Genomic DNA, 24,276 nt, shown 5'->3' on the forward strand with positions numbered 1-24,276 from the left:
TTATAGGTTTATATCTGTCAGTGATTAAAGGTAGATATAGGTAACCTATATCTTAGTAAGGGGTGCATGCACCACCTTACCCAGGCTGCAGTAGCAGACCTGTGGTGCTATTTTAGAAGGCTTCCCAAGGGTGGCATAATATACACTTCAGCCCATGGTAGGCCTCTGGGGTACCTATGCCCTTAGTACAAAGTGTACCATATACAAGGGACTCACAAGGGTACTCCAGGAACCAATCTGCAGTGTACCTAAAGTACATGCAATCATTTTAGCGAGGAAGCAGCTAGGCTGGGGTCCTGATCAGCAGGGCCCCAATCAAACTAAAGTTGAAAAACAGTGAAACACCAGCAAAATGAGGGGGTAACCATAGTAAGCAGATCCTACTCTCCTGCAGATGGCGTCTACCCTCTCTTATCACAGGGTGGACACCATCTCCCCTGCCAAGAAGTTGTGTCCCCCAGAAATTTGATAAACTAGTCCCAGTTTAATTTTCAGACACCAGGACACATTCAGCGGCGCCTGCACGTTGTCTGCTTTCATTCCGAGCAGCAGGGTTCAGGTGAGGGGGTCTCGTTATTTGAAATCCCAGGTGGGACCAAAACAGAGGCCAAATTTCAGGGACTACCAGGCCACCTTTTGTTCGAATACCCTGGCTGTGAGCTATTGGAAGCCTCACACCTTGATGCAAATGCAGTGATGGAAAATAAAGGCTCGTGGATTGTTATTACTTTACAGGTACTTAAGAGACGTACGGCGTTGCCTTTTTTCAGCTCCTGTGTATAAGAGATGTGCGTGCCCTGTAAAAATATCGGATGTGTTGGTTTGTTCCAGTTTTTACGCAAATAATTTAAATACCACTATTTCGTTTTCTTTTATAGCGCTATATTGCTGCTCATCGCAGGGCAGGGTGTCATAGCGCTTTACATCACACGTACACGTTATATATTGACACTAAATCATATGTGTGTAAATCCACGTACAGGATGTGCTGCATAAGACAGTGAGGGTTCCAACGTGTGGGAGTCACATGTGCTTCGTAGCTCACTGTGCTGTATTAGAAAGATTACAAATTATGAACTGCAGGAAACAAAAGGAACTCTGTGTAAAAGGCAGTGACCCACTTACCCATTTAAATAAAATAAAAATCTGTCACTTGCGTATTACATAATGTGCTCTGCAAGAAAAACAGAAACCTTCTCTGCTACTCTGATTCAAAACCGGGACTAGACAAAGCACAGATCTCTCCAGCAAATACGTTCACTTCCAGAGGTATTTTACCACCATCATTGTTCCCTGAGATTTACTGGGCAAACAAAGATCTCTGCAGAAGGTGCCTTAACCCCATAAGATACTTTTAAATGCAGACTTTGCAACCAAGTAAGCAGAACAGACTTATTGCCAAGTTTCTCCTTTTTCCAATTTCTTTGCCGAATGCTTTAAAAAAATAAATATATAAATTGATGCCCAGATTTTGCGTTGGGATTGCGTCACTGTTTTGGCACAGCTCCCGCCCAAAATCCAATTTTGTTAAATATTGTAAGGCGCTCAAATGTACTCATGATAGACCCTCTAAACATATGTCTGAGCTCTTACGATCTGATGTGACCTTGTGATGTCACTTACTGTGAGGTCATGAGTTGTGATGACGCGACCTGTGATGCCACATGCGATGCCACATGCTGTGATGTCCTGCGCTGTGATGTCACATGTCATGTGGTCACTTGCATAGCTTGGTTAGCCCCCACTTTTGATTTAGGACCTGCTCCCTAAGTGAAAGGTTACCCTACTGGAGGTGTGCACATGTTAACGCTACTGTGGGTGTGCACATGTTAACTCTGCTACGTATGTGCACATGTTAACCCTACTGTGGAGAAGTGTGGCTCAATGGTTAGAGCGGCAGACCTTGATGCAGAGTGCTGGCCAGGGACCAGGGTTTGATTCCCGCCTCGGCGGGATCGGGCTTAAATTCCTCTGACTGGATATTCTCGCCTCAGTGCTGAATCTAAGCATGGGCCCCACGCTGCAACTCTGGGCAATAGCTTGCTTAGTCTCCACAACGGCCCCCGATACACAAGGGATGCCTGGTTTCACCATGGGATGCCCAGGAGTGGACACCTCACAAGGAAAAGCCAGGAGGGGTTCCCTTGTGGTAGGAGTACAAGCGCCGGGATACTTACGGGTGACTGTTCGCGCTATACAAATACAACACTGTGGGTGTGCACATGTTAACCCTACTGCGGGTGTGGACATTTTAACTCTGCTATGTGCGTGCACATGTTAACCCTACTTCGGGTGTGCACGTATTAACCCTGCTGTCGGTGTGCGTGTGTTATCCCTGCTGCGGGTGTGCACTTGTGAACCCTGCTGCGGGTGTGCAGTTTAACCCTGCTGCAGGTGTGCACATGTTAGCCCTGCTGCGGGTGTGCACATGTTAACCCTGCTGTGGGTGTGCACATGTTAGCCCTGCTGCGGGTGTGCACATGTTAGCCTTGCTGTGGGTGTGCACATGTTAGCCCTGCTGCGGGTGTGCACATGTTAGCCCTGCTGCGGGTGTGCACGTTAGCCCTGCTGCGGGTGTGCACATGTTAACCCTGCTGCGGGTGTGCACATGTTAGCCCTGCTGCGGGTGTGCACATGTTAGCCCTGCTGCGGGTGTGCACGTTAGCCCTGCTGTGGGCGTGCACATGTTAGCCCTGCTGCGAGTGTACACATGTTAGCCCTGCTGCGGGTGTGCACATGTTAACCCTGCTGCAGGTGTGCACATGCTATCACTGCTGAGCGTGTGCACATGTTAGCCCTGCTGCGGGTGTGCCCATGTTAACCTTGCTTTGGGTGTGCACGTGTTAGCCCTGCTGCGGGTGTGCCCATGGTAACCTTGCTTTGGGTGTGCACGTGTTAGCCCTGCTGTGGGTGTGCACGTGTTAGCCCTGCTGTGGGTGTGCACGTGTTAGCTCTGCTGTGGGTGTGCACGTGTTAGCTCTGCTGTGGGTGTGCACGTGTTAGCCCTGCTGTGGGTGTGCACATGTTAGCCCTGCTGCGGGTGTGCACGTGTTAGCCCTGCTGTGGGTGTGCACATGTTAGCTCTGCTGCGGGTGTGCACGTGTTAGCCCTGCTGTGGGTGTGCACATGTTAGCCCTGCTGTGGGTGTGCACGTGTTAGCCCTGCTGTGGGTGTGCACATGTTAGCCCTGCTGTGGGTGTGCACATGTTAGCCCTGCTGTGGGTGTGCACATGTTAGCCCTGCTGTGGTTCTGCACATGTTAGCCCTGCTGCGGGTGTGCACATGTTAGCCCTGCTGTGGGTGTGCACGTGTTAGCCCTGCTGTGGGTGTGCACATGTTAGCCCTGCTGCGGGTGTGCACATGTTAGCCCTGCTGTGGGTGTGCACATGTTAACCCTGCTGTGGGTGTGCACATGTTAGCCCTGCTGCGGGTGTGCACATGTTAACCCTGCTGCGGGTGTGCCCATGTTAACCTTGCTTTGGGTGTGCACATGTTAGCCCTGCTGTGGGTGTGCACGTGTTAGCCCTGCTGTGGGTGTGCACATGTTAACCCTGCTGTGGGTGTGCACGTGTTAGCCCTGCTGTGGGTGTGCACATGTTAGCCCTGCTGTGGTTGTGCACATGTTAGCCCTGCTGCGGGTGTGCACATGTTAACCCTGCTGCGGGTGTGCCCATGTTAACCTTGCTTTGGGTGTGCACATGTTAGCCCTGCTGCGGGTGTGCCCATGTTAACCTTGCTTTGGGTGTGCACGTGTTTGCCCTGCTGTGGGTGTGCACATGTTAGCCCTGCTGCGGGTGTGCACGTGTTAGCCCTGCTGTGGGTGTGCACATGTTAGCTCTGCTGCGGGTGTGCACGTGTTAGCCCTGCTGTGGGTGTGCACGTGTTAGCCCTGCTGTGGGTGTGCACATGTTAGCCCTGCTGTGGGTGTGCACGTGTTAGCCCTGCTGTGGGTGTGCACATGTTAGCCCTGCTCTGGGTGTGCACGTGTTAGCCCTGCTGTGGGTGTGCACATGTTAGCTCTGCTGTGGGTGTGCACGTGTTAGCCCTGCTGTGGGTGTGCACGTGTTAGCCCTGCTGTGGGTGTGCACATGTTAGCCCTGCTGTGGGTGTGCACGTGTTAGCCCTGCTGTGGGTGTGCACATGTTAGCCCTGCTGTGGGTGTGCACGTGTTAGCCCTGCTGTGGGTGTGCACATGTTAGCCCTGCTGTGGGTGTGCACATGTTAACCCTGCTGCGGGTGTGCACATGTTAACCCTGCCGCGGGTGTGCACATATTAACCCTGCAGCGTGTGTGCACATGTTAACCCTGCTGCGGATGTGCCCATGTTAACCTTGCTTTGGGTGTGCACATGTTAGCCCTGCTGTGGGTGTGCACATGTTAGCCCTGCTGTGGGTGTGCACGTGTTAGCCCTGCTGTGGGTGTGCACGTGTTAGCCCTGCTGTGGGTGTGCACATGTTAGCCCTGCTGCGGGTGTGCATGTGTTAGCCCTGCTGTGGGTGTGCACATGTTAGCCCTGCTGCGGGTGTGCACATGTTAGCCCTGCTGTGGGTGTGCACATGTTAGCCCTGCTGTGGGTGTGCACGTGTTAGCCCTGCTGCGGGTGTGCACATGTTAGCCCTGCTGCGGGTGTGCACATGTTAGCCCTGCTGTGGGTGTGCACATGTTAGCCCTGCTGCGGGTGTGCACATGTTAGCCCTGCTGTGGGTGTGCACATGTTAACCCTGCTGTGGGTGTGCACATGTTAGCCCTGCTGCGGGTGTGCACATGTTAACCCTGCTGCGGGTGTGCCCATGTTAACCTTGCTTTGGGTGTGCACGTGTTAGCCCTGCTGCGGGTGTGCCCATGTTAACCCTGCTGTGGGTGTGCACATGTTAGCCCTGCTGCGGGTGTGCCCATGTTAACCCTGCTGCGGGTGTGCACATGTTAGCCCTGCTGCGTGTGTGCACGTGTTAACCTTGCTGTGGGTGTGCACAGGTTAGCCCTGCTGTGGGTGTGCACGTGTTAGCCCTGCTGTGGGTGTGCACATGTTAGCCCTGCTGCGGGTGTGCATGTGTTAGCCCTGCTGTGGGTGTGCACATGTTAGCCCTGCTGCGGGTGTGCACATGTTAGCCCTGCTGTGGGTGTGCACATGTTAGCCCTGCTGTGGGTGTGCACGTGTTAGCCCTGCTGCGGGTGTGCACATGTTAGCCCTGCTGCGGGTGTGCACATGTTAGCCCTGCTGGGGGTGTGCACATGTTAGCCCTGCTGCGGGTGTGCACATGTTAGCCCTGCTGTGGGTGTGCACATGTTAACCCTGCTGTGGGTGTGCACATGTTAGCCCTGCTGCGGGTGTGCACATGTTAACCCTGCTGCGGGTGTGCCCATGTTAACCTTGCTTTGGGTGTGCACATGTTAGCCCTGCTGCGGGTGTGCCCATGTTAACCCTGCTGTGGGTGTGCACATGTTAGCCCTGCTGCGGGTGTGCCCATGTTAACCCTGCTGCGGGTGTGCACATGTTAGCCCTGCTGCGTGTGTGCACGTGTTAACCTTGCTGTGGGTGTGCACAGGTTAGCCCTGCTGCGTGTGTGCACGTGTTAACCTTGCTGTGGGTGTGCACAGGTTAACCCTGCTGCGGGTGTGCACGTGTTAGCCCTACTGTGGGTGTGCACATGTTAGCTCTGCTGTGGGTGTGCACATGTTAGCCCTGCTGCGGGTGTGCCCATGTTAACCCTGCTGCGGGTGTGCACATGTTAGCCCTGCTGCGTGTGTGCACGTGTTAACCTTGCTGTGGGTGTGCACAGGTTAACCCTGCTGTGGGTGTGCACGTGTTAGCCCTGCTGCGGGTGTGCACATGTTAGCTCTGTTACATGAGTGTAGATATTCGCAGCTCCGTGTGTGTGCACAGGACAAACTCACTGAGTGCTTTCTTCGGAGCTGCTGGCTGCGTCCTCTGCTGGTGTCTGCTGCCACGGACGGTGTCTGTCCAGGGACGGTGTCTGTCCAGGGACGGTGTCTGTCCAGGGATGGTGTCTGTCCAGGGACGGTGTCTGTCCAGGGATGGTGTCTGCCTCCTGTTCTGCTGGTATCCAGGTTCACACTGACCTAGTGCCCCTGCAGCTCCTCCTTTTATCTGACCTGTGTTGCTGAGTCACCATGAGAAGATGGAGGACAGGGAGCACAAGGCAGTCCGGGCTCGCAGCCAGAGAGGGAGGGTCCAGAGGGAGGGTCCCAGGCAACTCTGGAAGTGCCTGCTAAGGGTCAAAGGTTCTATGAAGCAGCGCCGCAGGCGGGGCCGAGAAAACCCCCTGCTAATCATTAAAGACCGGGTGCAGCAGCAGCGCTGACGTGGCAGCTTCTAGGCGCTCTGCGTTCAGAACATTTACCGGGACGCGGCCCCTTTAAGGGCCCAGAGGGGGCAGATGCTGACACCGCAGGCGGTGCAGAGGAGGGGTTTCCTCTCCATGTCTCGTCTCACCTCTCACTTCCCCCTCACACTACTCCAGCTGGACTCCTCTCTGCCTTGCTCTGTCTCTCCCACCTCCCTCTCTCTATCTCTCTTCTTGCTTCTGACACTTTCTTTCCTCACATCTGTTCCTCTCCTCTCCCCTCTCAGTGTTTCGCTCCTCCTCCCCCTCACCTCTTCTTCTATCCCTCCTCTCTGTCGTCTTTACCTCCACTCGTTCGTCCCCTCACTTCTCTCCCTCCCTCTGACCCACTGAATGTTCCCCTTCTCCTCTCCCCTCTCACTTATATCCCTGCATCTCTCTGGCACACTGACCGCCCGCTCTTACCCATGCCCCTTCCATTTATCTATCCCTCTTCCCCCCCCCCCCCCCGCCCCCCCTCTAACACACTGACCCGCCTCTGCTCCCCTCTCTCCCTTCTTTCTCTCCCTCCCTCTGACTCACTGACTATTGTAGTGCCTCGTGGCTATGAATAGAGGCACCCTACTGGTCCCTGGTAGACTCTGTATGAGAATGACGTCATCGTTTAGGTGTGTCTGGGTGTGGTTCATAAAGTTCTCGATGCAGTGTGCACAGTTAGTGGTTGCACTCCGAACCATGAAGCCCTGCATTACAGCGCCCCGTATGTGGCGTGGTCGTCTGCATGCTGCCAGGAGGGAGAGGATGCTACAACTGGCGACGAGGATGGGATCTGGAACCCGAAGCAATGAGAGTCCACTCCCTGGGAGTTGGCTGAGGGCCAGCAGACTGGGTCTTCATGCCACCTGCGCCTCAGTTGAAGTGAAGCAGCCGACGGATGGCGTATGTAGAGTCAAAGCGCCGCTCCAGCCAGTGCAAGGCTGCGGAAAGCTCTGTCCCAGTCTGGAACCTGCCGGTAGGGCTGAAAGAGAGGTACTGTGTCACCAAATACCAAAGAGTAAGCCAACATACGGTACACAGCGCTCAAGGCAGCGACAACCAGACAAGCACAGAAGCACATAAGGCCGTGATAGCCAGGTGCAAAAAAGTGTGCCAAGGAAAACAAATGCATCTAGGTAGAGAGACCTTAATTGCACCAACCGGCAAGAATGAAGAGCAAGGCAGTTGGTTGATTGCTTTATTTCGATATGCATATATCATAAAAGCGATACAAAAAGTTAAAACAGCATGTCGAAAAGAGTATGACTGTACAATAAGTAAAAACATTAAAACACGTTAGACCATCATAAATTAGTTAAAAGAAGATTAAATTGATATGGACAGTCTTCTAAGTCTAATCAACCAGGCCCATTTTAAAAACTTGGCAACGGCACAAACAATCGGGGGGGCTGTGTCAGTTACAAGAATCCGAAGGGCAACAGAGTGCTGGCGAGTACCCAATTCTCTGCAGATAGGGCCGAGCCAGCGTGTTCTTGGTCGGCCGTAATCAGGGCATTCAAAGAGGAAATGTGGCACAGTCTCTGGTTTGTCAGGACAGAGAGCACAGTATCGTGAAGAGGGCTGGGAGTTATTCCACCTGGAACAGAGATCAGCCAAGGGTAGCAGCCCCAGCCGAAATTTGATATACAGGGACCGGTCCATGGCAATTGTTATTAGGTCCATGTATGGCTCGTAGGCGACAACATCTTTTATCATCAGAAAAGCTGCGGTGGCTTTGCAGTGGTGCTGATTGCTGTTGCGCTTCATGCGGACCCACTCCCAGAACAGTCTTTTTAGGGTCTCCTTCGGGGGAGCGGAGTGGCTATCCCAACAAAAATCCAAGCCTAGATCCCCTAGAAGGTGTTTGATGTTCTTCAGCCATTTGATTCTGTGCCATCCGTCGGAGTGCATCACCTCAGCGAGGCCGTCAGCGTAAGATTTTAGCTCCGGTACCCTCCACAGACGGGCCCAGAGCAAGAGGGGTCGAAGGCGAGCCTGGTCCCCTATTGCTTTACAGCCTGCATCCATGAGCACTGGGATAGTCGGACTACTTGATGGTATGGCAAGGAGGTCTTTAATGAATTTGTAGACAGCAAGGAGATTTTCAATTTTAACCAGGGAAATTGGGCGCGCACCAGTGTGTCCGCACAGGTAGAGAGCACTATCAAGTGAGGGGTGTAGGCAAAAGGGCGAGCGGTAATCTCGCAAGACCGCCCAAACTAGGACCCCGGGGATCCACACAAACAATAGAACAGCAATGCCCCTGCACTACACAATAGTGTAACACTTTACGGTAATGACATTTATGGCAACAAATGATTAATAAGTACACATCCACATTTTCAGAGTGGCTGTAAAAGGATCAGTTACTCCAGGTTCAGGTACAAGAGTTCCGTAAAAGAAAGAGAAATGTTCAGTTCTTGGTGTAAAGTAATAGGTTTATTGTTCCTTTGTTAATGCCAACACGTGTTTCATCGCAGGGAACCTACTGCGAATCTTCAGGGCTTCCTAAGAAAGAATGCCAAATTGTGACAGATGGGTGCGCAAAAGTCCGTGTCAGGACGAAATTCTAATAAGCAACAAAGTGTAGAAGAAAGGAATGTAGCACGCTGCCCGCGTGTTCGCGGAATCTGGTTCGGTATTTCAGGGTGTCTATGACCGGGAGGAGTTGACGGATTAAAACAGGGTCTCTGGATGAAGGACACGCATTTCGTGAAGGCGGGTACACCTTCTTGGTCTTGAACTCCCTCTTGTGTTTCCCGGTACCGTCAACTCCTCCCGGTCATAGACACCCTGAAATACCGAACCAGATTCCGCGAACACGCGGGCAGCGTGCTACATTCCTTTCTTCTACACTTTGTTGCTTATTAGAATTTCGTCCTGACACGGACTTTTGCGCACCCATCTGTCACAATTTGGCATTCTTTCTTAGGAAGCCCTGAAGATTCGCAGTAGGTTCCCTGCGATGAAACACGTGTTGGCATTAACAAAGGAACAATAAACCTATTACTTTACACCAAGAACTGAACATTTCTCTTTCTTTTACGGAACTCTTGTACCTGAACCTGGAGTAACTGATCCTTTTACAGCCACTCTGAAAATGTGGATGTGTACTTATTAATCATTTGTTGCCATAAATGTCATTACCGTAAAGTGTTACACTATTGTGTAGTGCAGGGGCATTGCTGTTCTAGTCTTTAATGAATTTGTTTTCCGCCTTGCACAGTAGATCCACTTTACCCACGCCCCATAATTCGGCTCCATACAGTGACCCAGGGACCGCACGAGCTTTGTAAATATCAAGTAGAGGGGCAACACAATGTTTAGTTGAGTTGTTAAACTCTTTGAGAAGAGCCCCCCCCACCCTTTTATGGGTCAATACCATTTTGTTGATATGGGCGTTCCAGTTCATCACGTCGTTGAGTCGAATTCCCAGATAATCGAATTCTGCCACTCTTTCTAGGGGTATCGAATTCAAAATAGGGGGACGACCAAGCTTGCGGGGCGGGTGCAAAACTAAATACTTAGTCTTTTCAACATTGATGACAAGGCCCCTGGAGGTGCAGAAGTCCTGGAAGCGATTAAGCAATGTCTGGAGACCTTGGGGTGTTTTAGAGATGAGGAGGGTGTCATCGGCGAACAGCAAGGTTGGAATTTTTACGCCTCCCAGAGTGGGAGCGTCTGCTGGTTCGCCGAGTAGGTGGTCTACCACCCCATTAATATAGAGGGAAAATAAGGTAGGAGCCAGGACACAGCCCTGCCTTACTCCCCTCTCGACCCTGATCTTATCGGTCTTTTCCCCGTTCAACCCCCATCTAACCTGGGCATAGGTGTTATTGTGCAGTTTGATAAGGAGGTTTAATAAATACCGGGGCATCCCTAGATTGTGTAACACCCTCCAGAGTTCCTCCCTGGGAACCAGGTCAAAGGCAGTCTTTAGGTCAATGAAGGCCAAATAAAGACTGCCTTTGCCCAGCTCCACCACCTTCCAGTATAGTAGCAGGAGCCTGAATACCTGTTCGATGGTTCCGGTACCTGAGCGGAACCCAGCTTGCATGTCGGACAGGATGTGGTTTTCATCCACCCATTGCGTAATCCTCCCCAAAATCACTTTCCCCGCCAATTTCTGGGACAAATCTATTAGGCTTATAGGCCTATAGTTCCCAGGTAGGTCCCTACTGCCCTTCTTATAAATGGGGACCACCTCAGCACCTTTCCACGAATCTGGCACCGGACCTCCAGCGACAATTGCGTTGAGGAGTGCAGAGATTATTGCCCCCCACTCTTCTGAGTATGCTCGAAGGAGATCACCTGGGAGGCCATCCGGGCCAGCTGCTTTAAGTGGGACCAGAGTTTTGATCTGTTTTGTGACCTCCAAAACTGTAAAGGATTCCAGGTCTTGGATCGGACTAGAGGGCGGGGTGGCAAAGGGGTCATTTAGAGGGCCTTCAATGGCAGAATAGAGTTTTTGGAAGTGGGAGAACCAAGTTTGGGCATTGATGGTACAGGGCCTCAAAGTGTCGTCAGGACGGTTCCTAATTCCCACCAGGTCCCAGAAGCGTTTTGCGTCTTTCCCTCGACTGGCGGTCAGAAGGTCCTGCCAGAAGTTATCCTCCCACTCTATTTTGGCATTTTTTTGACAGAGTGCATAGTGCCTCCTGGCCACCCTAGTCCTAGATGGTAATTTAGATTTTACTGCTTCAATGAGAAGTGACTTCGCCTCCCTGCACTTCTGATTGAACCAGCCCAATCTGCCTTGTGGGCTAGGTTTCCTTCTATTTGTATTGACTGGCACTACGAAAAGATCGCCAATGACCTGGGTTATAGTGCAGAACCTCAGGGTCACCTCCGACAACCCGTCCACATGGATGTCCAAGTTTGTTAGGGCTGAGGCAAGAAGCTGCCTAATGGCAGAGGTTTTCTCCTCAGAGAGTGCTAACTTTGCCCACTTTAGCCGCCGACCACAGTTGGCAACTACTGACAGGTCCGGGGCGGGGATACAGGGAGTTCTAGTCACGGGGCAGGACATCCACCTGTGGGACATGGTGAGAGAGAGAAGATTGTGATCACTCTCGACAGATGGTATAACCACCATGTCCTCCACCATGCTCCACAGATGAATGTCAAGGAGAAGGTAATCGATCCGTGACGTGTGCCCTGGCCTATTGTAAGTGTGGACCCCGGCTTTGTCAGACCCGGTCCTGCCATTGGCGGCCCTCAGGCCAAACTCCATGGCTATCGAATTGATCTGGAGGGCCACTTCTGACCACCTTTTAATGGGATTCAGTTCAAGAGATGGGATCCCCCACCTGGCGTCGAGTTCCTCTTGATCAGATAAGATTTCAAGGTCCAGGGGCTCAAAAGTGCAGTTAAAATCGCCCCCCACCAGGGTGCAGGACCTATGAGGTGATAAGCGGCAAGGCAGTTGACATAGAGACGAGTTCTGTCCGGAGACCGGTGCGTTCGAAGGGAAAAGTAGCATTCGCAACGATCCAAGTGAACCCACTGGGGTTGTACTTACGAAGCCGCTGTTACCGAAAGCGGCAACCTCGAAAGACGATTGGCTGTTCCCAGCACAACACAAAAGTCCTCAAGATTTGAAAGGCTCCAATGGAGACCAGTGACAAATAAGAGGCCGCCACCTTCTTGAAACCGCCACCTCCATTCAATACCGTCGAAAAGCAGAACATTGGCACCAGATGTACTGCCTGGATTGAACCTTTCGATGAACTCATCGACGTTCTAGAAGAAACAGATGACAAAAAGATCATCAAATACTTAAACAACCTTGCAGGTGACAGAGTGAAAGTAGAAATAAAAAAAATATCACAAGCTGATGAACTATCGTAATGTCAGATTAACCCCTTGGGCGTTGCCGCGATTCTGCGCCTGTGCGGCACATTCCGATCGCGGGTGTGGTCATGGCGGCCGGGAGCCATCATCAGCACACGAGCACTGTGTGCCATGACGGCTCCCGGCCGTCATCAGCATGGAAGGGGTTAAGACAGTATTAGGAATCAAGTTCAATCCAATGCTGTCCATCAACTACGAAAGGAGCATCTTTGACCAAGAGAGACAACGAACTGGAGAAATGAGGGCTGCGTTTGCTGAAAGACTTGAAGCATTCATCAAGCGTTGCAAGTTCAACGAATTCAAAGGGGAAGAAGTCATTCATCGCAGTCATTGATGATTGCCCCTGTGACTCATTCACATGAAGTGCGCTGCACGTGGCACTCAGGGGTAGATTTACAAGCCCCTTGCACCGCCACTTTTTTGTGACGCAACGGTAACGCTAACAATGCAGCCTATTTACAATGTGACACATCTAGGGAGATGCGTCACGTTGTAAAGCCCTGCATCACATTGTACCTGTGTCAGGTATTGTTAGAAATGGGGGTCTCTAGTTGGCGCTGGCTGGTGCCACTGTCCAAATAGAGACCCTTCTTCCAAAGTCAGGGCAACTGGGTCAACCCCTGCTCAACCCTGTGGTAACGTAGCATGAGCAGTTAGACCTATCTCAGAGGCAGTGTGTGAAGCGTTTATGGCCACGTACAATAAGGCAGCAATGACACCACAAAAGGACACAACTCAATAAAGATATAGAAAAACAATGGGGCCGATTCACAGAACTAACTTAAGACAAAATCCTAAACTTACTACTTTTGGTATTCACAGAAGTTAGGATTTTGTCTTAAGTTTGTCTTAAAATGAACTTAAGACAGACTTAAGACAAAATGCTAACTTAAGTCTGTCTTAAGTCGTGTAGCGCCCCAAGCAGGTGGGACTCCAGGGTCGCGCATCTTAAATATTTGATGGAAAAAATAAAATCTGTCTCCCTGTTAGATCCCTGTCTTTGGCAATTTTAAAATCAATTTTATCTGCAGCACAGACTCCGCTGATTTATTTATTGGATAAATCCTTGCCAAAGGGCTCAGTCGGCCAATCTCCTAAGAACGCAGTGAAAACAAGCGGAATATCTTACAGTAATAAAACAATTACAGGCCAATGTCATTGCTTCCCTTTCTGCATACATTCTAGCAGCCAGTGTGGCTCAGCAAATGTGGGGTCATCTACAGAGCTCAGATTAACTTGAACCCCTTCAACCAGGTGTCTCTCCGTCACATGGTACAGAGTCTGTGATTCTTTCCATGATCATTGATCTCTGTTGAGATGTGACAGAGGACAGACTTCAAGATTTGTTTTATTGGATCTGTCCGCTGCTTTTGACACGGTCATCCATGATATAATATTTGATCGTGTGGAAGCTGCTGGACTCCAGGGTCCCTTGCAGAATAGGATAAAGTCTTTCTTAGAATCACTCATCTAATGCACGGCCTGCTCCGGCTCCCGATGGAAAAGAGGATTACATTCAAGGCTCTTTGTATGATCCATATGTGGAATTTTAGTTTACGAGCTTAACATCATCTGCGCCAGCTTGTCACCCATGTACAACGTGCACGACAACCATTTTAGGTATCATGGTCTCCCTGTCCACGATCGATCGCAAGCGCGCCCCTCTGACCCAGCAGGCATCCTCCGCGCACCCTGGCTCCCCCTCCCTCCCTCTCATGAGCATAACCCTTCTGCATGACCCTGTCCTTGGGAGTCACGCCTGCGCCTGACCAGCATCTCCTCTCCTCCCATGAATGCCCCTCTGTTGATAAACCTTCCCTCCGCGCTCGATTGTCCACGCGGCATGAATACCACTCCTTTGATGACCCCTTCCCCCGTGTCCAGCTGTCCACACAGGTCCGAGGCCATCGCCTAAGCCAGGAGTTGTCTTTTACTGCCCCTTATTGTATGAAGTCACTCTTCTTCAAAGGACCCTCTATTGATCAAGACCTCCCCACCCCCCGGGATATGATCAGGCGCACACATCCTAAGAATCGGCAGAACACTCAGCTGCGCGATGACCCCTTCCTCTTATCAGCAGGTTGAGGATCTCTATTGTAGAGGCATGTGGGGTGGGATTGACACGAGGATTACGGGGATGTCTTTTTCCTTACTTCACAATGTTCTGATTGTAATAAAGAAAGGTCACATGCCATAAACCAGTGTATAAGAGGCCAGGCCTCCGAGAGGCTGTTAGAGCACCTCGAGACGATACCTTGTTGTCTGATCTGATGTGTTCTGCTCCGTCGGAATAAAAAACTTCTGTTTCCTGCCTTCTGGTCTCCGGCGCCTGCCTCATTGCTTGGTAATTTGAATGGTACAGAGGCGGTTAGCGCCGGGCAAATCCTGAAAAAGGTCATAGCCCTACCCTTTTTCTCACAATTGGCGTCCCAAAAGCGTGGGGCCCATCAGCGACACGTGGATCCAGTGGGAGAGGTCACAACGACAGAGTGAACGACTGCAACGATCGGGAGAGCTCGTGTCCGATAGACCCTCGTCTGACAGCCGATCATCCGACCTTCACTAGTTCCGAACAGACCTCTCTCGAGTGATCTACGGTCCTGACTGGGAACCATCAGGAGTGCCACGAACATCACGAAGAAGAGAGGACGATCGGGCGCTGGATTCAGAAGACAGGAAACCGTCCATGCGGTCCGGGTAAGGTCGTGTAGACACGACAAACTGAGAAAACGATTGTTTGGTTTGGATAATACTAGTATTACGCTTTGTTGAACCCTCTGGAGATTCACCGTCTGCAAACGGAGAAAACAACAGGCTCTCTCTTTGCAAGCAGTGAAGGATAGGTAACGCAGACTTTTGTCCCCGTTGTAATCCGTCGTGCCTATCTTCCTCCCCCACTGTTTTCCCGAACTATCGTTCGTGGATTATTGTCTGGAGATTCTTTGTCTGCAAACAGGGAAGAACAAGGTCTCTCTTTGCAGGTAGAGAAAGAGTGGGTAACGCAAACTTTTCGTACCCACTTATTCTCCCCACTGATTGTTTGATTGAACCGAGCACTGATTGTTCGGTATTGGTTCTTTTGAGGTATTCACCGCCGGCAAACAACGGAGAATAGAAATATTCTGTCTAGTCTTTGCCCGCCGTGATAAGATAGGTAGTGCAGACCTTTGTCCCCGTTGTAACCCGTCATGCCTATCTTCTCCCCACTGATTGGTAGCCTGTACAGCCCGGACCGCTTATTAGAGATGAACCATCCGGCTCCACTGGAGGGCACCCCTAATAAGGACATGTTCACTAAGCATGGACTAGTCGCTATAGCTTATACTAAGTTATGGCATAAATATACAAAGAAGAACCCTGAAAGTCAGTGGCCACTGATAGGTTCCTTCGATGAAAACAAAATAAAAACATTGGAAATAGCGCTCCAGAAAAATAAGACCACGCCCACTATGCTCGATAGTATAGGCATGTGGCGCAAAGAAACGGAACAACGAAAGAAAAGAGAAGAAGCAAAAATAGGGAAAGAATTACAGAAAGGCAGCCCACCTAGCCGCTAAGCAACTAGAAGAAGAAATAAAAGAAAGAAAGGAAGCTACACAAAACCAAGAATCAGGGTCAACAGGTCAATGTCCTGTTAGGACCCCCTCTGCGCTCTACCCTGAATTGCCCTCCAAACAACGGGCGAACGATGAGTTACTGCTAGGTCCCCCAATCATCTACATGCCCCCTCCATATGCCCCCTGCCAACAAGGCTTGCAAGCCCCGAGTGCGAGCGAAAATGACCTTAGTGCTAGTGCACCAGCCCTCACGGCTTCCGCACCAGCCACATTAACAACATCGTCAGACGACCCTGAGGCTAGCAAACAACCACCAGCCAGACCAAATAGGTTGAGCAAAGATGAGCGGGATGGGATCGACAAAATAGCAAAGACATTAGTAGAACGAAGGGAGAGCGAAGAATACACAATGAGCCTATATAATTCACATGCCGACAGCCACAGACGGCATTTCGTTTTGCGATTCAGCTATCACATCCTGAACGCATATGAAGATAGGTATCAAAGTAAGGGCCCCGCTAAACTAACAACGCTGTATAGGAAGATTGATGTTGGAGATGGGACTGAATGTGAGGCGACGGAGATCTTCCTGCAGATGCTTGGGGTCCTCCGCCACCTCACGGAACAAAAACCAGAAGCCAAGGTTACAGTCCCTGAAACGACCTCAGTAGAAGTAGCCAATACTATGATGCCCATCAGAGAGGCGGCCCCTTATTGGATCCCGCCACGTGGCCTGGGAACAAGCGACGATATTAATCACGCAGATGCAAAAGGGAGAGTTGTGTATAATTGGGTTTACCAACCATGGGACCGACAAGATATCCTAACCTTTAAACAAACTCTGCCCGATTTGAGAAAGAACCCGACAGCATTCTATACCGAATTAGGCATGGCCTTGGGTTCGACGATAATGACTTTAGCGGACATTGACTTGTTCTTCGGGTTATGCCTGCCAGCTGACGTGTGGAAGCAAATCCGGAAGGCTGACCACGCGGATCTGTTTGGGCATACCTGGGACCAACTCGGTAAACTAGATAGACAGCGAGAGCCAGGAAGGAAACCAGTAAAGGACATACTGGAACTCCCAGACAAACTAGTTCAGAAGTTAAAGACACTGATCCCAGAAAGAAAGGTAGACTGGTCGATAGTCACGGCCTGTCGACAGAAACCCCAGGAAGACGTGTCAGAATACTTCTCCCGATTCGAGACAGTGTTCTCCGACTACAGTGGCCAAGACATGACCACTGCAACCGGACAGCACCTGTTTGTACAAAATTATGTAAAGGGCCTAACACAAGAGGTCTCCCAAAAGCTGCAGACGAGTGAGAGTAGTTGGGGGGCCTCCAAACCCGCAGCTATCCTTCAGATGGCTCAGTATTACGAGCACCAAAAGAATGAGAATGATAGGGCGTCCGAGAAAAAGAAGAAATATTTAAAAGAAAGGGTAATGATAGCCCAGATACAAAGTATAGCGATAGGACGGGAACACCAAAGGGGGAACTACCAATCGACCACCCCCAGAAATCTACCTCCTAAAGATCACTCCCCAACACCGCACACTGGACGTAGAGACATTAGCAATGACCAATGCGCCTTCTGCAAAGGATTCGGCCACTGGAAATCCGAGTGTCCGGTTCTGCTAGAGATGAATAGAAATAGGGACCCCAGGGATGTGGCGGGTGGTCAGAGAGACAGAGGACAAGGACGAGGGCACACAAACGACACCAACAAAGACAGATCAGGGAGATTGAACACATTTGACCACCCCCGACAGAACCAATATCAACTATCTGATGGTGAGAATGCCCCCGATTTTGCATAGGACTGCCAGGGGCAAGGGAGGGATCCAGTCGAGCTCTGTGTTGACCAGCAAGGTCCTTATGTCACCGCTAAGGTCCTGGGTACAGAGTCTCCATTTTTGGTAGACACTGGAGCGACACGTAGTGTGTTATCGAAACGACTGATTCCAAGGGCACCCTTGTCTGGCTCACACATTACATCGATAGGTTTTGATGGGACGCCCTCCACTAACCCCCTGTCCGTACCTATCACCTTTGACCTAGAAAGCAACACCACTGACGCAACATTTCTGCTCTCCTCCAACTCCCCTGACGCCATTATGGGCATTGACTTACTGAAACATTTTCGAGCTACCATTAGGTGTTCCCCAGATGGAGTCCGAGTCATCCTGTACGACAACCCAGGCATGCCCAGATCCTGCCCCTTACGACACATGTGCTCCACAACTGACGCTGACCTGTCCTTGCTTGACACCCTGCCTCCGTACCTGTGGGCCAAAAATGACTCTGATGTGGGGCGAATGATGATTGACCCTATTCATATAACTGTAAGACAGGACGCTGTGCTCCCGAAACTCCCACAATATCGGATATCCCCCGAGGGTGAGAAGGCACTGGTAGCGATCATTCAGTCTCTGGAAGATGCAGGAGTGGTTGAAGAGGTGGTTAGCAACGTCTGCAACAGCCCAATCCTACCTATTGTTAAGAAGCAAGGCGAAGGAGATGAGAAAGCATACCGCTTCATCATCGACTTGCGAGAAATTAACAAAGTGGTTGTACCCCAATACCCTGTAGTCTCCGATATCACCACCATTCTGACCCTCATCCCGTCCACTGCCACCACCTTCACTGTTATCGACCTTAAGAATGCGTTTTTCTCTATCCCCATCCATCCAGACAGCCGTTATCTCTTCGGCTTCACTTTAAAATCCCGCTCATACCGATTCTGTAGAGCTCCCCAGGGGTACACTGAAAGCCCCAGCATTTACAGCCAGGCCCTCAAAAGACAGCTGGATGCCTTCCAGCTACCAGATGGAGTGGTGTTGATCCAATATGTCGATGATATCCTTTTGGCGGCCGACACCACCCCACTTGCAATCACAGCCACTATCCAACTCCTACACTTTCTTGCAGAGAATGGCCATAAGGTTTCCAAAAAGAAGTTACAGTTCTGCCAGCCACAAGTGACATACCTAGGCCATCTCCTGTCCAAAGAAGGGAGGAAACTCACACCCGACCGAATCCAAACCATCCTAGACACCCCCGTCCCAAAAACACAAAAGCAAGTCCGCTCTTTGGTTGGCCTAACCTCTTTTTGCAGACAGTGGTTACCTAATTTCAGCCTCATTGTAAAGCCCCTACTTGCCCTGCTGGCCAAAGATGTCCCCTCCCCGCTCCCTTGGACCCCTGAGTGTCAAACGTCCTTTTGTGAGTTACGAAATGCACTCTGTTCAGCACCCGTCCTAGGAACCCCGGATTACTCCAAACCCTTCTCCCTCTTCACCCACGAAAGGGAGGGGTGTGCATTGTCTGTCCTGACTCAATCAATTGGTCCTAAGCAGCGCCCTTGTGCCTACTTCTCCGCCACTCTTGATCCTGTAGCAAGAGCTTTGCCTGCCTGCCTTCGAGCAGTAGCTGCCGCTGCTGTCTCTATCCGTCAGAGCGAAGGAATCGTACTTTCCAACTCCCTCACTGTGCTAGTACTGCATGCTGTCGACACCCTTCTGAACCAAACCAAGACTCAACATCTGACTAGCGCACGACAGACAGGGTACGAACTGACACTACTTGCACCCCACATCACACTAAAGAGATGCACGACTTTGAATCCTGCCACATTGTTGCCCCTACCTGAAAATGACCCCGACGTTCCTCCCATACACGACTGTGTGACCCTCACGGACGAACAAACTAGGAGTAGAGTTGACCTCCGAGATACTGCTTTCACTGACCCCGATGGAGAGCTATGGGTAGACGGCTCATGCATCAAACTCCCAGATGGCACCACTTCAGCTGCCTATGCAGTTACGACAGCCCGAACAGTAGTTGAGACAGCCCGCATCACACAACGATCTGCCCAGGCAGCAGAACTGATAGCCCTCAAACGAGCATGCATCATAGCCACGGGGACCACCGCGAACATATACACAGACAGCCAGTATGCCTTCGGGGTGGTTCACCATTTTGGGCTCCTGTGGAGGGAGAGGGGATTCCTGACGTCCCACGGTACCCCTATCCTCCACGGAGATCTAGTCTCCGCCCTGATTGATGCAGTTCTCCTCCCCAAACGATTAGCGGTGATCAAATGTCAGGCACACAAAAGGGTGACAGACATAGTCGGACAAGGGAATGCACTGGCCGACATCACTGCACAAACCACAGCTGAGAATAGGACGGTGACACGCATGTATGTGACCAGGTCACAAGCAGAGAACTGGACTGACACAAGGGAAATGATCAGAGATATCCAGTCAGCCAGCACCCCTCACAAACTGATTAAATGGGCGGGGGTGGGTTTGAAGGATGATGAGGGCTGCTGGCGAACAAAGGATGCCAACAGATGGTTGCTGCCCGACTCATATCTGATCCCCATACTGACGATGGCACATTCCCCCGCACACATAGGATCTGCACCCATGATCGAACTCATTTCCAAAGTCTGGCACAACGACAAAATCCCCGACTCAGCCAGACGCCTAGTCCAACAGTGCCTTATCTGTCTGCAACACAACCCCGGGAAAGGAACTGTGGTACCGCGGGGAGGGTTTGGGACCCCCAATCACCCCTTTGAGGTCCTGCAGATGGACTACATCCAACTAGAGAGATGCCAAAGCTTGAAGTATGTACTAGTCATCGTATGTGCCTTCAGCAAATGGGTAGAGGCCTATCCAACCCGTGACAACACCGCCATGACTACTGCCAAAGTACTACTGAAAGAATTCTTCCCTCGCTATGGCCTTTGTCGAATTTTATGGAGCGACAATGGCCCCCACTTCATAGCTGAGGTTATCCAATTAATCTTAAAGGGGTTGGGGGTGAAGCAAAGGTTTCATGCGGTCTTCCACCCCCAATCCGCCGGCCTGGTGGAACGCCATAATGCCACACTGAAGCTGAAATTGTCAAAAATAGTGGCCACCACTGGACTTAAATGGCCGGATGCCCTCCCACTGGCATTGTTATCGATGCGCTCCACTCCCACCAAACATCATTTGACCCCCTACGAGGTTGTATTCGGGCGACCGATGAACCTCTGGACTGCTCCCAAACCAACCTCCATTCATGACGTCCCGGACGTCCTACTGTCTGATTATTTGTGCAAATTAACTAAAACGTTGTCTGTCATTCATCAACAGGTGCAGCAGGCCATCCCCGATGCTTCCAGGGGCCCCGGCCACGACATCCAACCGGGAGATTTCGTTCTAATACGAAATTTCCAACGGACCAAGAGTCTGGAACCCCGGTAGACGGGCCCCTGGCAAGTGCTGATTACCACACGGACGGCGCTTCGAGTGGAGGGGAAGAGGCACTGGCTGCACGCGCATCACTGCCGGAAGGTCTCTGCAAACCTGGCCACGACAGAAAACGTCAACACCCAAGAAGAGCTCCTGAACAAAGACCGACCGACATTGAACTGTTATCCCGATACTGAGGCACTCGAACTTGCAAAATTCTCTGATCCCACTGTGCCATCCAGAGAAGGGTATTTCCTGCGTCGAAAGGAGGGAGCTTCGGCTAAGTAGGCCTCGGACTAAGTTGAATCTCAGAACGGTGACCTAAGCACAACCAAGGGTTGCCGGGAGAGAAGCTAAACGAAGTCTGTGGTTCTGCCCGCTACCGAGCCCCTTGAAGGTGATGGAAGCGCCAGATAAGAAGATGATGGAAGCGCCAGATAAGAAGATGATGAAAGCAACAGGAAATACCCACTATAGAAACCCAAAGACTGACAATTTGCACAAATCAAAGACAATCGCCCTCTTTATTGTCTTCCTCTTCTGCCTCCTCCTCATGACCTCCTTCTGGATTCTGGAGGAAAGCACACCGGCTCATGAAGCATTGCTACCTACTGCACAACCAACACCCCTGAAAGAACATCACCTAATCTCTCTGTCGCCTCAGCTCCGAGAAAGGCGCAGGGAATTCTGGAACAATTCCTTCGTGCAACTGTTGCACCAACACAACCTTGCTGCAAATGCTACGAACTGCTGGATCTGCGGGTTGCTCCCGCATGCCACTGGACACTCCATCCCCTTCATCCCTTCTCCATTCTCAGTTCACGGCTCTTGCCTCGCCTGGTTGATCCTCATGCAAGAGAGCCACAAGGACAACGCCACCTCCAGCCAGACAGTGTCGCACTTCTACTCTGGGTTCTGGCTGAACAAAACCGGAAAGACCTCTGCTGCCCTGTGTCCTGCGCTCACGGGCGCCACCTTCCTTAAAGATATTCCAGCCAAAGAACGAGTCGAAGTACAGGTGCTCCACAATCCAGCCAGAACCACTTTCTCTCATCTGCAAAAACAAACTACCGCCACTCTGACGGTGGCCCTGTCTGTTATCAATGTCACAGGTCTTGTGTGTCTCGAAGGCCATGGAACACAGCTAGTGGGTCACAGTGCCTGCCGAATCACCAGAACATTGGACTCAGTTGACCCCCCTTCCTTTGTTGCTTCCCCAAATATGTACTTTGTGTGTGGCACCAAGGCTTACACCTGGCTCCCGAAAGGTTGGAAGGGCACCTGTTACATTGCCTTCGTCCTTCCACCCACATATGTAGCCCCTGCCAACCACCACCGGCAGAGGCGTGCAGATGACATTGGACAAGCCGACTCCACTGGAGCACAGTTCCTAGATGCAGCAAAGGGACTTGTTCCTCTGTGGGGCCCAATGGCAAATAGCCGCGCTATCCGACACCTAACCCAGGCAGTAGAAACAACGATCAACATCACGGCTGGCATCCTCGCTAACAACACGGCTGAGCTTCAGGCGGTCCGCCTTGTGACCCTACAAAACCGCCTCGTCCTAGACGTGGTCCTAGCCGACCGAGGAGGAGCATGCCGCATCATCGGATCTAGCTGCTGCACCTACGTGCCTGACCACTCACCTTCAGTCTACAAGGCAATTGAACACCTCCACAGACTTTCCTCAGAGGTTCACCAAGAACAAGAAGGATGGTCGCTTGGAAGCTGGTTTTGGGACACTTTGAAGGACTGGGGTTGGAAGTTATTTACTTTCGTACTGATACCTGTTGTCATATTATGTGGGTGTTGTTTAGGTATTCAATGTCTACCCTCCTTGTGCAGCTTCGTTTCTAACTGTATGTGCCCAAAGACTTTAGACTTCTGAACTGAGCACATGAGTCCCCTCTACGAAGTAGAAATACGTGGCCTTATGGGGATAAATCCGAACTGACAAGTTGGCGAGACATGTTAAAAGGGAGGACTGTGGAATTTTAGTTTACGAGCTGAACATCATCTGCGCCAGCTTGTCACCCATGTACAACGTGCACGACAACCATTTTAGGTATCATGGTCTCCCTGTCCACGATCGATCGCCAGCGCGCCCCTCTGACCCAGCAGGCATCCTCCGCGCACCCTGGCTCCCCCTCCCTCCCTCTCATGAGCATAACCCTTCTGCATGACCCTGTCCTTGGGAGTCACGCCTGCGCCTGACCAGCATCTCCTCTCCTCCCATGAATGCCCCTCTGTTGATAAACCTTCCCTCCGCGCTCGATTGTCCACGCGGCATGAATACCACTCCTTTGATGACCCCTTCCCCCGTGTCCAGCTGTCCACACAGGTCCGAGGCCATCGCCTAAGCCAGGAGATGTCTTTTACTGCCCCTTATTGTATGAAGTCACTCTTCTTCAAAGGACCCTCTATTGATCAAGACCTCCCCACCCCCGGGATATGTTCAGGCGCACACATCCTAAGAATCGGCAGAACACTCAGCTGCGCGATGACCCCTTCCTCTTATCAGCAGGTTGAGGATCTCTATTGTAGAGGCATGTGGGATGGGATTGATACGAGGATTACAGGGATGTCTTTTTCCTTACTTCACAATGTTCTGATTGTAATAAAGAAAGGTCACATGCCATAAACCAGTGTATAAGAGGCCAGGCCTCCGAGAGGCTGTTAGAGCACCTCGAGACGATACCTTGTTGTCTGATCTGATGTGTTCTGCTCCGTCGGAATAAAAAACTTCTGTTTCCTGCCTTCTGGTCTCCGGCGCCTGCCTCATTGCTTGGTAATTTGAATGGTACAGAGGCGGTTAGCGCCAAGCAAATCCTGAAACAGGTCATAGCCCTACCCTTTTTCTCACAATTGGCGTCCCAAAAGCGTGGGGCCCATCAGCGACACGTGGATCCAGTGGGAGAGGTCACAACGACAGAGGGAACGACTGCAACGATCGGGAGAGCTCGTGTCCGATAGACCCTCGTCTGACAGCCGATCATCCGACCTTCACTAGTTCCGAACAGACCTCTCTCGAGTGATCTACGGTCCTGACTGGGAACCATCAGGAGTGCCACGAACATCACGAAGAAGAGAGGACGATCGGGCGCTGGATTCAGAAGACAGGAAACCGTCCATGCGGTCCGGGTAAGGTCGTGTAGACACGACAAACTGAGAAAACGATTGTTTGGTTTGGATAATACTAGTATTACGCTTTGTTGAACCCTCTGGAGATTCACCGTCTGCAAACGGAGAAAACAACAGGCTCTCTCTTTGCAAA

At 51.2% G+C, this 24,276-nt stretch overlaps 1 protein-coding gene across 1 annotated transcript in view; it reads right to left on the bottom strand.

Moving 5' to 3' along the window:
- The window catches only part of LOC147736657 (glutathione S-transferase P-like), an 89,311-nt gene extending 82,501 nt beyond the window's left edge, over positions 1–6,810 (bottom strand). Inside the window, exon 1 of the mRNA XM_086953413.1 lies at positions 5,896–6,810. Within this exon, the coding sequence (XP_086809539.1) occupies position 5,896 (1 nt within the window). The 5' untranslated portion in view covers positions 5,897–6,810. The remainder of the gene's footprint in view (positions 1–5,895) is intronic.
- Between the last annotated feature and the right edge of the window lie 17,466 nt (positions 6,811–24,276).

The sequence above is a fragment of the Lissotriton vulgaris genome, chromosome 1_2 (genome assembly GCF_964263255.1).
Source record: "Lissotriton vulgaris chromosome 1_2, aLisVul1.2, whole genome shotgun sequence".
NCBI lineage: Eukaryota > Metazoa > Chordata > Amphibia > Caudata > Salamandridae > Lissotriton > Lissotriton vulgaris.